Source organism: Serinus canaria, chromosome 11 (genome assembly GCF_022539315.1).
Source record: "Serinus canaria isolate serCan28SL12 chromosome 11, serCan2020, whole genome shotgun sequence".
NCBI classification, from domain to species: Eukaryota; Metazoa; Chordata; class Aves; order Passeriformes; family Fringillidae; genus Serinus; species Serinus canaria.
The window spans coordinates 8,860,592-8,877,038 of NC_066325.1; the positions used below are offsets into that span (position 1 = coordinate 8,860,592).

A 16,447-nucleotide genomic window follows, 5' to 3' on the forward strand; every position below is an offset into this window, starting at 1 on the left:
CAAAATTTATGTCTCTTCATGTGATGTATTATCTCAGTACAATTCCTCACCCATGCAGAAATATGAAAAGGAAAAGAGGCACGTGCACACGTATATGCTGGACTGTTAATATTAATCACAATAATGCTTTCCTCTTGTTTGTGCATCAGTCTCCATTCTCCTCCCCCCACCCTCCATATGGGAATGGCTGTGAGGATGGGAACACCGAACCTGCTACTGAATATTAACTATTAAAGAGTTGTCAGATCTGTAACAATTCATCACAGCCAAAGTAATGTTACAGCATCAACATTGCCCTGTGTAACAGGTTAGTGCTGTGAGGGTCAGAGTGACATTCATCCTCATGGGAAGCAATTCTGATGAATTGAAAATTACAGTTCAGATACCTTTAGAGGCCCTGTTATCACAGCAAAGGTGGTGGAAACACATTTTTCTTATTGAACAACCAAGTTAGATGGAAGTGAGTTAATATCAAGGACTGCATTATTCAGTCTTCATTTGAATAAAGGGTTATGCAGAGGCTGGGTTCTTTTCTTCCTTTCCTTTCCTTGTGAATCTCAGGGGAAAAAAGCCCAAAGAGACAAAGGCAAAGGAAATTTAAGATAGAAAATTCTATAAGAATGTGCATGTCTGCAACTTACATTGAGAATGGATTTTTAAAAAGCAAAATTGTTACCAGTTCCTAACTAAAATCAGTGTAGGACCAGCTTTAGAGAAGAGAGGTATTTTTCCTATTGCTTTAAGTGACAAATGATCGGTTGATGTGCCCATCTGTCCATGTTCAGTAACTGAATTCAACACTTCACAGGCCCATTCTGAGCCCTGGGACATACAGAGCTGTAAGAAAGTGGGAAGTGGTCCATATGACACTGACACTTTTCACTTAAGGAACGCTTACCCTGTTAAATGGTGCAACAGATTGCATTCTGTTCATGTGGGTTTTGATATGTCCACTGATCAAACAAAAATCTTGCTTCCACAGGTATCATCCTGAGCTATTCTGACCAAAGCTTATGGAGATTCTTCCCTGCTTTCATCTTCTTTTTTTTTTTTTTTTAAACTAGGGGTGGGGAATGAGAAATTATCTTCTTTGATCTCCAATGAGGAAGGGAAAAAAAGGACTGTTCTGTTCAGGCTTTTGGCTAACACAACAAACAGTGTTTAAAATTTAACTTTGCTTAATTAATTAGTAATTCTGTTTAGTGCTGTCTGATCTTCATCCAGAAGGTATTTTAAAGCTTGAGAACTGAACATGAAAGTGTTTTGGGTGAAGATGGTCAAGGAAGGCATTTAATCTGGCAGTTTCTGTTGATGAAATACAGCCAGTTGGGGAACTAATTGGAAAAAGGAATCATAATCTGGCAAAATTCAGCAAACTCCCTCCTTTTAGCAAACTCACTCCAGATAGAGTGTGGGAAATCTAGGTTTAGTGTTCATGCATGTATGAGTTACACCTTGGCTAGCAGAGAGAAACCATATTGTCTTTTGTATCTGCATCTTTAGTACAAAACCTTTTTTGTAAGGAAATAGTAAAAAAATGCATCCCCTCTCCCCAACATAATAGGGGGGGGAAAAAACCAAACAAAAACCAGCAAACCAGAAATGCCAGACCTAGATAGAAACCTGTGAATCTGCATCAAAGTTTGGAAATACTTCTACTTAGAAATGTCAAGTTACTGGGATTGGCAAAAGGAATTGAACCTTTAAGGAAGGTGATGTTGCACAGACCTGTGAATTTGACTCCATTTTATTTGGGAGAGAAACTGTTATCTGAATTTCTGAGTGAATTTCAGTTTAGCCTTTCCTCACTGTCTTAGTAGTGTCTTGCCAGTTAGAACCATGCCTGAATATTTAAAACATATTTTGGTTGTCTATTTTTGTTGGGGTTTGGTTGGGTTTTCTTTTTTTCTTTTTTTTTTTTGCAGGCTGTCACAAGGTCTGAGTCACTACCCCTCTGCTCTGTCTGCTCCTGGTCAGGTGCTGGCAGTAGGTCTTGTGACATTGTGACTTCTTTTCCCCTATGGTTTGCAGTCGAGTCTTTAATTTGTGTTCTGTCACAAGAAACCATGAAATAGAACGTGGGATCTCTCCATATTTTCAGGTTGAAATACCCATCCTACATTGGTGGGAGGCACTGCTAGAGCAGCTTCCTCTGAATTTGTTTTGACTTGTCCCACTGGACATAAATGGACAATTAATTTCCCTGCAGTAAGTTTCAGAGACGGCAGCTTGATCTTTGTTGTTTTGGAGGGTGTGTCTAATTCATCAGCTTCAGCTTTCAGTCAGGGAAAGCGAATGCGAGCTTCTGGCACTGCCTCAGGACGAGCCTGTTTTTCTGTGTGCTTGCTCTGGTGGCTGTGGAACAGGAGTGTTCCTCCCTGATCCCCTTTCCCTGTGTTCATTTGCCACTGGAGAGCCTTTGCTCAAGCAAAGTTATCTCCATCAGGGGTATATTTCAATCAACTCAGTGGAATAAAACAAAGTGTGCTTAATGGGGGTGATGCTTCCTAATCCATGGCCTCCAGGAGAACTTAAAAGTGAAATCTGAATGTGAATGTAATTGTTAATTAAAGGACTTCTCCTCAATTTAGACTTTCAAAGATGGTTGTTGTTGCTCTGGTTGTTGCGCAGTCAGTGAGGAATGTCAGTTATGAATGAATGTTTATTATGTTTGCAATGAGAAAAATGTTGGCAGATAACTTAGACATCAGAGGCCTCAGATAAAACAATGAAATGAATTCTCTTTCTGTCCCTTTGGTTCTCATAGTCTCTAAGTCCTGCTGCATCTGCTAGGTCTGTAAATTGCAAGGGAAGCCCTGACCCTGTTGGTGTCCATAGAAGTTTCACTACTGAGCTTGGCCAGCTCTCGGATGCTCAATCCCACCAGTCAAATACTGCTGCCAAAGTTCAAACTGACTGTTACAGAAGTGCTTATGACTTCCCCTCCTTGTCTTAATATGCAATTTTTAAATTTTACTTTTATCCTACTCCCTCACATGTCTCAGGTTGTAGTGTGTGGTTTGTTGTTCTTTTCCCCACAGGTAATTCTGTCCCTTTGCTTCTGGTAGTAGTTTTAAGGAATTGCTGTGGTATCCACTCTATCCAAAATGAGAGGAAGGCTAATAATATTACACTTCAAAGCTTTGATTTCATGTGTGGCAGGTGCTGACTTTCATAGGTGGCATGTTTGTCAGTTCTCCAATTTTACCTTTACTCTGGTTTCTCTCAGTAATGACCCTGACATTAAGATAGACATCACTGGTAATGTCCAGTCATAATTCACCCCTGAGGAATTGCACAGCTTCTCCCATAGTTCTGCTTTTTGAGTTCAGGTGATGCAGCAATCACATACCTTTTGGAAAGGCTGTCCTTCCCAGGAGGTTCTGAAATTGTTTGTCTATTTAGCCTGAGTTCTCCTAACTGCTGTGCAAAATTTGGAGTTGGTAGCCCAGACTTGGACATTCCTCTGAGTTGCACCTTTTGGTTCTGGCCTCGAGATCCTGTTGATCCATCTGGCTAAAATGCAAAGTATGGTTGAAAACTAGAGTGAAGCTGTCCTTATATGAGAAGGCAGATCATTTGACAAAGCACATGGTCCTTTGCTGGAATGAGCCTTTGAGAAACATGGAATGACATGCCACCTGAGTGAGGGTGAAAGTTTAAACACTCATTTTTCCACCTGAGTGGAGCTCTATTTTGGTGTTTTGTTTTTTCTCCCTTTTTTTCAGATGCAGGATGGAGGCAAGAGAAAGATTGTTTGGGTTTTTTTTTCTGACATTTACTATTCTGACTTCATTCAATACACAGAGCACAGCAATCAGTTTACCTCATTTCTGGGATATTTTGGTGGTTCCTAAGCAGCATTTTGAATTATTATCCCCTTTCCTTAGGAATAGGAAAAAAAAAAATCCCTGAAAAATTCTTCTGGGATGAGTCTTAATATCTTTAAACTGGTGCTCATTCTCTTACTCTTTTCCTCCCCCACTTCAATTATGAGCAATTGGGTGGTAGTAATTAACGACTGTAGAGAGAAACATCTGCTAATACACTTAAGCCAGTCAGTTTGTTTTTCGTGAAAGAATGGTATTTCACAATTTTTCCAAGTTAATATTTTTCCTTTATTGTCTTTCCAATTTGAAATATTGTCCAGACCCATTTTTATAGTGTCTTAAGGTTATAGAAGTGAATACAAGACCATTAATAATGAACAAGAAAAGAACATAATAAAGAAAACATATGCAATATTTCAATTCATGAAACATTCTGCTAGGGAACATTGTTTTTGAGAGCATATGGTTATTCCCATGAGAAGCAATACATACACTTTTTTTCCCCTCCAGTTGTGGATTCCCACAACAAGGATATGTTTCTCTGTGTATTGTCTATGAAGCACGTTCTTTTTGTCAGGACTTGTTATCTGGGCATGGAGGTAAGTAAGTATTTTTGCACAGATGATGTATTGTATGCAGACCTATTTCTGATGGCCTAGACTTTGGAAACACAAGTCTATTAATTCTCCACAGTCCTTTGAGATAGCTATCTTGTCTGGTCTGGTTTAATATCATTGGCAGAGCTGAAAGGAAGTTCACATTGTGAATATATCTGAAACCTTGGCATGCAGCTCACTGGTGGATCTCTGTTTACAGGCTGCCAGTTTTAACTGTCCCAAGCAGACATTCTCATTTTATTTATAAGTAGGCTCTGCATGTGTTTGTATCCCTCATGAAACTGAGCACATGTCAATAGTCAAAACTAAGTATAGCAGCAAGATACCAAACACTTCTCCTTCTCTTCTCAGACTAAACAGTATGTATTTTTAAATGTTCATTGGGTTTGAATAAGGCATATGGGGATATATGCACAGACACATTATTTGATCACTTGTTAATATTATTTTAGTATCTCTATATTGCACTTTAAAGTTTCTTCAGTTAGATTTCATTTTTCTTTGCTGAATGAAACTTGACATCAGGATGAGATCACCAGATTTCCCCATTTCATTTGAGCTCCAAAATGAATAACTGATTTCAAAGGATAATTCCCTGGAGCAGCAAGGCCAATAAGTTCTTCAGATCAAAGGTCAGCGAAGCTCAAAGAGGATAATTTCTGGCATACAGTATTTAAACTCTCCCAAGGAGTGTACTGCAAGATGTATCCCCTCCTTCTCCAATAGTTGAACCCTTGTTTTTGGAGAAGACTAATTTGTCAGTGCACATTTTTTTCCTCTGTTGCATAAATTATACATTAAAGTGAAAGCTTCCTATCTGAACACACAAGCTGTGTATCCAGAAAGGCTGTGAACCATACCAGGGGAAGGGCTGCTCCTCCAGCAGAAGGTAACTCTGTGCTGTTCCTCCCTGAAGCACCTGCTGGGCTCTGGTGCTCTGTGCTCAGGCTTTCAGCTCAGTGGTGGTGGGGAGGAGGGAATGCTCTGTTAGAAACTTTGTTTTGACAGAAAGCCCAACAAAGGGCACTGTGGCAGGGAACAGCCACCTCCTGCAGGATCTGCTTCACAGTGCTGTGCCTGATGCAGTCTGCCATGCCTTTGTCATTTGGGATGCTGGCCCTCAACAGATAAAAGACAACTGGAGAAGCCTTTTGGCCATCCTGTACTTTTAAACATTTAAAAGAATGTGTGATAACAGAAGTGGATTTTTTTCCCCCCAAATTGTGTGTTCACTGTCCCAAAGAAGCTAGGGGTCATACCAGCCCAGCTTTCATTTATTTCACATTCCTTAGAGCAAGACTGAGTGGGATTGCAAAAGCCTCTTTTACAGAAGTTTTTATCAGGTTGTAACTGCTTGTGAAAAACCAGTCACTAGTGCAGATGAGGCACTGAAAATCTGGGAGTGTGTCCAATAGTTATGAAGAACCACTATCAGTGGTTATGAAGGCCCAGGTTACTTTTTCATTTCTTGTTGATTTTAGAATGCATCAACAAAGCTGGACTGAAGTAGACAAGCAAATGTTGTCTTTTGTTGTATGGGGGTCTTTTTGTCACCTTACATTCCTTTTCTAGGAATGTAGAGTTGTATTCAAAGGGCAAAGTGAGTATAAAGCAAGCAGCACTTCCTCAGATATACTTCAAAGTTATGTATTGGAAATAATATTTATTTTAATACCTGTCTTACCTGTGAGAAACACTATACAAAGCCTCCTAAGAAGCAGTCCCTGCTCATCCAATAACACCAGCTTAAAAGAATTAGGGAAGAAGCTGCTGTGAAGCAGCTTTGTCTTCCCTTTGTCTGACCTTCCTGCTTAGCTTATGTTTGGTGTAAGGAATCCTAACATGACTTGGTGTAGAAATCAAAGCATATCAACATGTCACTATGTGTACAATAAACACCATCGACCTGCTATAATGCAAATTACATGTGTGTATTGAGAAGCTGGTGTTAGTATAACCTCAAAACCACCAGTATCACAAGACAGGAAATTCCCAAGGTCAGCATTTCAAATTTATTCCCTTTTCTTTACTGTACATCCATTTTAAATAGCCTACCACAATTTTGAAAACAAACAAACAAAAGTAATACAATAATGTTAAATTTAAACAAACAAATGCAGTGCAGAGTGACAATGTGAATGTTGGGGCAGAAATCTACTGGAATTTCTGAGTATGAAGCTGTGGTAATGGGAGTTGTAAGAGTTTTATTTTCGTTTGTGTTTTGGTGGTTTGGTTTTGGTTTTTTGTCGGTGTTGTTGGTTGTTTGGTTTCTTGAAGCTAATTATTTATTTTAAACATGAAAGTCCAGGAAAATGGCTAATGAAGTATCTTAACTTCTAGCATGTTAGTGACTTGCTTTCCTGGAAGAATGGTTGGGAGGCAGCTCAGCAGTGTGGAACACCAGGAGAGCCAGTAAACCCAGTCTGAAGTGGGTCACCCTGAACTGGAGGGGATCCTCATGTCACCTTTTTTGTAAGGAATCTGACTTGATTGAACTGGCACTTAATGAGATGCTACTGCCAAAGGCATCCCCAAGAAACAGTTCCTAACATGGCATTAGGATAAAGGCTTTGGGCAGATGCAAATGCTGCAGTGCAAGAGAAGAAAATGTTGACTTTAGGACCTCTGTTTTTGCAATTTTTCTGGGTTTTGGGGAGTTGGAAGGATTGCTGCTAAATGTAATGGTGTGTGGATGTGTAAAAAATCATGTCTAAAGTCTGAGGGTAGGGTTAAAAAGTTTGTGTATATTTTCATAATGCTAATGAAGAAGGAATTAGTTTTCCTCAGATATAGGGTTTCATCATGTGCAAGGCTGAATGCCCCTGCAGAAGCCAAAGGAGCAGCTATTAAATTTGAGACCTTTGTGTTTTAATCCACATGAGAAGCATATATCTTTCTGTTATATATCTGATATATGTTGTGATAGATATTAATATTGATGCTCTTTATGAGTGCTATTGATTTATGCAAGTGCCTGATGTTTTAACTTGAAACTTGAGTGAAATATGCTATTTCATGCATTGAAAAAATGCAGCTTAACCTTTTTGGCAGGTAGTGTTGCCTTCTTGGAAGGTACTAAGCTTTGTGTGTGTTTGAAGAGTGAAACTGGAGCAGAATGAGGGCTTTATTTCAGCTTCATTACTTCACTCACTTCTGGTGAATGTGATGGGTTTTTGCAGTATGTCAGAAACTTTCAATATTTTGCAAATTATTCAACTTATTTGCAGTAACAGTTCTGCTGTTTTATATTCTCATAATACTGTGTTTGAACTTCCTGTGACTCTAGTGATGTTTGTAGGAGAGGCTGTGTACCAAAAGCTGTTGGTAGATTGTCTGCTGAAATTATCCCAGATGTGTGGTGAACACAAAAGCAAATCAAGTATAATGATCCTCTCATACAAGTGTGCTGATATCAATTTCACCCTAAATATAAAGACAGATTTGCAAATATGAGACTGCTTTGACATTTCCTTATAAGCATTTTTCCTTAAATATGCTTTTCGCAGTGGCTTTGCCTCCAGAGAAGACAGATGGAGTTTGCAGTGGAGATGAAAAGAAAGCAGAAAAAGAAAGTGACACACGCACAAGTTCCAAGAAGCAACTGAAATTTGAAGTAAGTCCTTTGTATTTTAAAGTTTCACTGTACTGACATAATTATGGTAGAAAAATAACCTGTGGACCAAATAGTGTCATCTGATGCATGTTTATTGCTCCCAGTGTTTGTAGTGGGTACAGGAGGCAGCAGAAGTGGCACAAATCAGTGCCTTACTGTCAGTGCTCCATATGAGGTGATTAGTGACACTTATTTCCAGGTTTGGAGAGAATCAAATGATAGTTATTTCTCTGCAGGATCTGAAATGCATAGCAAGATGAAGCTTTCAGTTTAACCCTTTATTTATTAGGCCAGCTACCATATTATCAAATCTTTAGATTGACTTTCATGGACTCTTGCACTTTGTTAAATCTGCCTAATGTAAAAGATGCCTGTGAAAGCTTCTGCAATGATTGATCTTCAGTGCCCAGGTCTCCAAAGTGAAATACCCTGACCTGGTACATGGGAAATCCATCTGGTCACGTGGCAGGAGGAGGAGGGTGATGAGTTCTTTGGGCTATTTCTTTGTAGGATTGCATCTGTAGAACATCATATAACTGTCAGACATTGTGTGCACTTGGCAGATGTTGTTTCTCTAGGGAGTGTTTTCATTAATATGAGTTTGGAAACACGCAGTCACCCAGCTAGTGGGTTGTCTGTCTTGGTGAGGAGGAAGATATTCTGGCACCAGCAAAAAACAGCACAAATATTCATCTCTGCACTACAGCCTTTTGGTGCTGTCAGCCTCTCTAAGTAATGAGCTTTGTGTTTCCTCAGTTGATGTTTCAAAGACTGTGCAGGCACCTTGCAGCATGGCTGGAGTGTTCTTTTCCTTCTCAGTCTGGTACAATTTTATATTTTATTGTTTTAAAGCAGATTGGGGGGAGGTAGGTTTCTCATGGGTAGTTCAGGTGTTGCTTTTGTGCCTACTGGGGAAGTGACTTTTCTTTTTTCCTAGGTTTTTGGGTTTTTTTTCCCCCCACAGCTATAACTCTTTTTCTAGGCCTATTTTATATTCTACCTTGAGTAGCAGACATTTGCAGACAGGAAAGGCATGATAAATTGCAATTAACAGTGCCTTGACGTTTGAACATGGAGGACACCTGTCAACATGGTTGGTGCCAGAGTAGCTGGAGCTCCACTGTACCAGCAAAGTCTGTGCTTGTTCCCAAGTAGTTCTTGGCATGCCATAAAGGTTAGCACTTGGTTCTAGGCACCGTGACTAATGCACGGAAGGTTTCCATGGCTCTTAACTAAGCAGAGCACATCCTCACATAAAGATGTTATGTTAGGCAATGTGGGACAGGGAAGTATTAATATGTGGCAAGAAACCAAGTATTGATGTTTTTTCCCCTTGTTCTACAAATGAAAGTTTTCCAGCAATGTAAGCTGGGAGCTAAGAGACTGGTAAATGCTTCAAAGGTATGAAAGAATCAGAAACCCGGTGTTGCGACAAGGGGTCTAAACCTGAGGTGAAAGTGATTTGGCTTTTAAAGGTGCCAGGAATGTTTATGTAACACGAAACTGTGTTTCCACAGTGGAGTGTGGGGCACTTGGCAGCTCTCAGCCGGGCTTGCTGCAGCTGAGAGGAGGCTGCCTTTGAACTCGGCAGGGGACGGGTGCCCATAGCTGCTGCAGGGAATCGGTTTCAAGTCGGAAGATCAACCAGGTGTTTTGAGGTCTATCGTGCTGAAGCTATTTGGGGCTGTTTATTTTACTTGCATACAGTGACTTTCATTTTAATTGCAATGTAACTTCTCTGTTTTGCCTTTTTGTGGCTCTGGATAATTCTGATTGCACAGGTCTTGAGAGATGGCAAATGATTTGCACCCAGGTGACTGGAGTCAGTCAAAGTGCATCCTTTGTTCTTGGTTTTGGTTTGGGGATTTTTTTCCCCTTTAACAAATTGATTCTTTCAGATTTCCACAGATCACATTGTCACTAACAGAAGCATAGTTAAAACAAGGAGCAAGCTCTACTCCCAGGTTGTTCTTGCCAGTTCCAAGGCAGGCTCTGTTTCAGGAGCTTCAGTGATGTTGCACTGCACTAACTCTGACAGCTTTTGCCTGTCAGATACCTGTGTTGAGGACAGGTCTCTCTGGTGGGGATCTGTGTCCACGCTGCATTGATCCTTACTCCTGGCCCTGTGGTTTGCCACCTCGCTCTGTCAGTCTGCTTCTGTTGTCTTCCTCTTCCTGAGCTAAGTGTAGTTTTCCTTCTCACATTTTAGTGGGGAATCTTACCATGTTTCAAGAGCTTCAGGGAGTAGTCTTCTTGTACCTTTTCCTGTTTTCTACAATGTAGTGAAAGCAAGTTATGAATTCCCTGAGGTGTAGCCCAGAGAGTTAGGAGTGTTGTGAGATTATGATGGGACCTCTTTGTTGTGGTGGACAGAGATCTCTCCAGGACATACCCTGGGAGCTTCCTCCCACAAGGGAGGGAGGAAGGAAGAAAGCAAGCAGCATCTTACAGAGTCTCCTCTGCAAACAGGCCTTCTGCTGTAGGTAATCAGCTGCTCTTTGCATGTTTCTTAGGAATTGCAATGTGATGTGTCTGTAGAGGAAGATAACAGGCAAGAATGGACCTTCACACTGTATGACTTTGATAACAACGGAAGAGTCACACGTGAGGTAAGCAAAGTACAGCTGCCCCTTTATGTGCAGCACTTGCTAACAAGAGAAGTGTTTTATAACAGGAACATTTTTTCTACCATGAAGTAGAGGTGTCCTGCCAACTTAAACAGCAGTTTCCATGGACCCTTCCCTCCTAGAAGCAATCCCACCAGTAGTTTGCTGTTTTCAGATCTACTGTACCCGTTTTTAAGCTGGTTGTTGTTTAATACCTGAGATCAGCCTTTAAAAAGTTGTATTGGCATTTGAGGAGGAAAAATAGCTGAAACAACTGAACAGCTAAACACATTGTCAAAATAAACCCCTGCAAATGTATATTGTTCTGGCTTCTCTCCTGCTTTTCAGAGTTAAGCTAACCAAATAGCAAGGTTGCTTGCTGACATTCTTTCCAACAGTACTAACTATACTCTTCTATTGTTTTCATGAATATTGGGCTGATCTCTGCCTTTTCACTCCAAGTATAAATACCACTGATGATGTTCTCTGGAGGACCATAAAGAATGGCTGTCAAAGCATACCTGTGTGTATTTTTTATTATCAGGATGTCTTCAAGCCAAATAAGAGGATGTATTGATTAGGATTTAGTCCTTTCTGAGAACTATTTCTGCCCAAATTGAATAATATTTCTTCTAGAAGAATGTCTTTTACTTGGGATTTATGCCGTGTGCTGTCATTGATTTTTGTGATGTGTGTTTACTGGCTCCCATGCCTTTAGATAATCAACTGAAAATCAAAGGCTTTTTTCTCTCTTAGATCTGATCCTGGTGCCTGTGACAATTACCTAAAACTGTTTGAAAGCAATAGGGCAAATACTGAAAGTGCAGTGGCCTTAGACACCAAAAAGTCTGAAGCAAATTTCTTTTGATATTGCCAAAGGTGGTGGTCGTTCGGGGTTTTTAACATGTATTTGAACATCATTACAAGGCTATTTTTATTTTCTCTGCTCTGATAGTGCTTTGAATAGTCAAGTGAAATCTCTGCCCCTCGTGCACAAGAACAAGCAGATGAAAAGGTGCAGGCTAAGTCCAGATTTTCAAATAGGAAGATGAGATAGAGAGGGCAAGAAGGACAGGTGAGGTGAGGAAGTAGTACTGTGTTTGCTAATGTTTGTGGTACAGAGACCAGAAAAATGAAATAACTTGCTTGAAGTCTCACAAGAACCTAGTGGCAGATTGAACCCAGGTCTTTCAAGACCCAAGGCTAAGTCTTCATTACAAGATTACTGTGACTCTCAAAAATAGGGGAAAAACACGCAAAACCCAAACCCACACACATGGGTGTCTTTTACATTCAGGCATGGAATTCCCATTAATGTCAGTGGGGGTTCCATGTGCTGAGCATAACGAGAATATGCTTTCAAGTATGTGTACAATAATTACTTGTGATTATGTGGTACACCAAAGAGCTTAATTTGACTGTACTTTGAGAATATGTTACAGCCAAATTCTACCTCTCCCTGCTACAAGGGCAGACTACAGCTTAACTGAAACCAAATCTGTGCAGGGGTTGAATATTATACTGCTCTGAGGTCTGGAGATTGCTACATTCAGGCTTGAACCCGTGCCAAAAAAAATTCTTTCATCCAAGGGACCAAATAGGTTGATAATTTTCAACTCTTTACATGTGACCAAAGATAGAAACAAGTAGTATGCACCATTCCAGATCTTCCCCTTTATGTCACATGCTTCTTTTGCGATCTGTTCCACGGCCATTTGTATAAACCATCTTCTTGGTTATCTTCTTGGTGCAATTTATGAGGAGTTTTTTTGAGCAAGAATGACCAACAATAGCAGCTCATAGATAATCCTGGCCACAAAAGAGGAATTTTAGTCTCTTAATATGACATAAAATTTCTTGTTCTCCTGGCCCCTGGGACATGGGCAGACATAGTATGCCTGATACTGTCCTTTGCTAAGCAACTCTGCTCCTGTTCCTGCAAATGACTTAACGAGGGGGAACATTAAACATTTGAATAGTTTCAATTAAAATTAATAAGAGACATGTTTTCAGTCAAAAGTATGTGAAGTGCATTGCTGGAGCAGGGACAAAATGGGCAGTCTGAGGAAGAGGCAGATCTGTACCAGTGCCCTTTAGTGAGCTGATGAAAATGCATTCAGAACCAGTCAGCTTTTCTTAACAAAGGTCCAGTGTTCTGGTGAGAAAAGCTTAATATGGACCTTTTCTCCTTCTTGGAAAATTTCCCTTTAATGTCTCCTGGGTTTATATCTGGATTTAACAGAGAGATTTTTTTCAGTTAGTTTTTTACCTGTAGACCTGGAGGTGCTTTGCAAAAAGAAGTCAGTAGCATTATTCTTGCTTTTCACCACGTTGTAAAAGCGAGACAGTGGAAAAGAAGTGGCTTGCCCACCCACATCCATTTCATTTGATTCCAAATCATTGTGTTTAAAACATTGTCCAGAGAGTTTCCAAAGGAATCCACTGTTAAAGTTTCTAAGACACACATAGGTGGGGAGCAGTTTTACTGATTAATTGAATTGGCTTTTTAATTCAATTGTATAAAAATTGTAAATAAGGTGTGTGTTTAGTTGATACAACTTCCCTTGGGTTCTACAGAATGACAGATCACTGCTAGAGCATTCAAATTCCATTTTAGTGAAATTTCTCCTGGATCTAACAACATCTTCAGAACTTAATGTGCTTTGATTTCCTCCTAGAGTCTGTATGGCTTATTCTATCGTCCTTATAATTAGAAATTCACATCTAGTCATGCTTCTTGAAGAAACAGACCCGTTATGAAAGCATAATTATTGGGATGGCAAATTGTAAATTAACATTACTGTATGTTATTAAACTTCTGCTTTTTCTGTCATAAAGATGACCAGTTCTCAGTCCTTTTTGGCTTAGTGGGAGATAACTATTCCTGCTGAAATATGTATATTACAAAACTTGGCTAATAACACTTGCCTTCATTCCATGAGCCATAAGAGGACAATTCATTATGTACAGCAGGCCTTTTTAGAACTGACAGCTGTGCTGTAATTATCTTCACATGAATATTTGTAATCGGACTTGAAACTTGGATAATTCAACTAATGTGTTTTGATCCATGAGGTTTTATATTGAGCTCTCTGAATGTAATTATGCTTCATAAACACTAGCTTTTTTTTTTTTTTTTTTTTTTTTTTTTTTTTGTAACCAGTTCTTCCTTGTAAAATTGAGTTTCTGTGGTGAGCAACTGCACAGGAATAAGCACAAAAGAAAGTTGCTTGACAGGACAAAAAAAAAAAAAGAGAAATTTCTTCTAGAGCAGCTTTTGAGCAGATAGCAAGTGAAGTTCCTTTTGCGTTCCAAATAAGAATGATTCAAAAATGTATGGGATCAAACAGAGCTGATGTTGCAATAAAAACATCCTGCTGTATGTAGAAATCAGACTACAAACAAAGTACAAATGAGACATTTGTATTTATCTTTTTCCAAGGGAAAAGTAATGAACTGATATTGATGTTTCTCTTCATGCATTTTTAATGCTAAAATTGTTCTTTGTATCTTACATTAAGTACCCAATTTTTCCTCTTATGTTTCCTTTGTGACTTATTCTTTCCCTTTTTAGATTCCTTTACTCCTATACTCTGATGAATAAAAAGGTTTGAGCTTATATCTGCATTCAGAGCTCAGCACCAAGTCATTGACTTGGGGAAGGATATTGGCTTTTTTGGGGCAGCCATTTATTAGCCTGACCCTTATCTTGAAATTAGTTGGTTTTCACTGTGTTTGTACTAACTCAGGATATAGAAAGAACAATGAATCCAATGGATAGAGCAGCAGGGCCTGTTTGTATCTGTGGCCATCACTTCAGCCGTTAGAAATGATGGCTTCATGTCAGATAGAAATATTAAGAAAAATTATAACTTTCTCTCTTGGTTTTAAGGGGAGTCAAAGAATTCTCTCTCAGGCAAACTACAAAGACTCAAACTGAATCTTTCAGTTTTATTAAACTCTTTGGTTTTGGTTGTTCTCTGGGGTTTTGTTTGTTTGTTTGGTATTTTGGTTTTTGGTTTTTGTTTTTTCTGAGGGGAGGCTGGTAGTTTAGGGGGTTTTGGGGGTTGTTTGTTGGTTGGGGTTTTTTTGCCTACAAATATCTCATTCTGTTAAATTAATTCCAATGGAAAAATCTATTAGTGTCTTCTACAAAAATCTCTAATTTGCTAACTAGTCTTGTGATGATAATCTATGCTAATACAAGAAAAATAAGGTCATTCCTGTACTACTAATATTCCTTAAAACCAGAAAATAATACTTGGAATAGGGACTTTCTCAGTCTCACATGTGTTCTATAAGGAATGAGCAATACTTCAGTGCTCTCATTCTTTTTTCAGACCCACTGGTTCATTTGAATGTTAGAAATTTCTCTGATTGTTATAAATTACTGTTAATCTCCTACTGGATATCAATAAAGTATTCTGCAGATAGATGTGTGAGAGCAGCATACATGTGTGGACTTAATGAATGGAAATATTTCAGGCAATTCATTAAATTTTCTCTTGTTAATATATTTTGTTGCATTGGCTGCTTGATAAAAAAGGATGAGATTTTCACCCTGGGAAAACCAACCGTGGTGTTCAATAAGCTAAAGACAAATAAATCTGGGTATGGCACCTGCTGGCTGTTTGGATACTACTCAATGAGCATTTGTTTTCCTCTCTGTGGAAAAATATCCTAGTTTCAGTTTTTGTACTTGATGAACCTAGAGATCCCAGCAGAAATTCTGCCTACCAGAAGCCCCTCAGAAGTTAGAGTCATGCAGAATACTTCCCCTCTATAATATAATCCATTTGCTATGAAAGAGAGAAATACTTTTGTTCACTCTTGTTTCTCCTTACCCATATAATATAGTAGTCTAAAAATACACTTTTTGTGGGGGAAGGGTCAAGCAGTCTAAAGCAACACAGTTGCAAAATACCATGATTTGTAAAACTCATAATTCATTGTGCAGAAAAGTTTGATTCTTTGTTAGGTGGGCTCTGAGTCATGCTGGTTTATGTATCAGACAAGAGAACATTTAACTAGGTTTAATTCTTGATCTTTGATGCTGAATTTCTGGAGGATGGTGAAATGCACAAGCTGGTGTGTAGAAGGTAAAGCTGTCTCAATGGATTTAGGCAGTTTTTTAATGAATTTAAATGCAGATAATGTTCAGTGGGACAGCTTTCAAGGGAAACAAGTCTGCTGGCAGGCTACTGGAAGATGAAAATACTTTTGGGGTAAATATACATGGAACTATAAAATAGAGAATGTGTAACATATATCTTAATGGTCTATTGCTTCCAATTTGACAAGAAACCATTACCATATTAGCTACCAAAACAGGGCTGTGAGAAAGGGATGTTAGAGACAGTTCAAATTTCATTGACAAAGGCCATTCTCAGTCGATCAGTGCCTCAGAAATTCATGTGCTATAATTGTGGGACAGTAATTGTGAGGCTACAGGAGGCTCAGGCTGCCTTGGGCTGATACCTGCTCAGCCAGGACCGTGGTACATGGGACAGAACGACCCCAGCAGCCTTGTTTGACCAAATCAGAACTGCCAATTTGCTGAAATTCCCAACCCCAAACTGGGACCACAAGTAAATGAATCCTGTAATGAAAGCCTTGTTGTCTGTGTTTAGAAGATCAGCATAAGCACTGAGTGGTTGCTCATGGCTGTCCCTGACCTCGATCTTGGGACACATCCAGAGTGAGCACCATGTTCTGCAGGGCCAGAATGCAGGAACTTCAGGGCTGCATGTTGAACACATAACTAAATGCAGAGGCAGCAGT

General features: G+C 39.4%; 1 protein-coding gene across 3 annotated transcripts in view; it reads left to right on the forward strand.

Moving 5' to 3' along the window:
- NKD1 (NKD inhibitor of WNT signaling pathway 1) overlaps positions 1–16,447 on the forward strand; it is a 107,690-nt gene that overhangs the window by 78,644 nt on the left and 12,599 nt on the right. For all 3 annotated transcript variants that reach the window (XM_009090617.4, XM_050978830.1, XM_050978829.1), the window contains 2 exons: positions 7,954–8,060; positions 10,574–10,669. In XM_009090617.4, the coding sequence (XP_009088865.1) occupies positions 7,954–8,060; positions 10,574–10,669 (203 nt within the window). The remainder of the gene's footprint in view (positions 1–7,953; positions 8,061–10,573; positions 10,670–16,447) is intronic.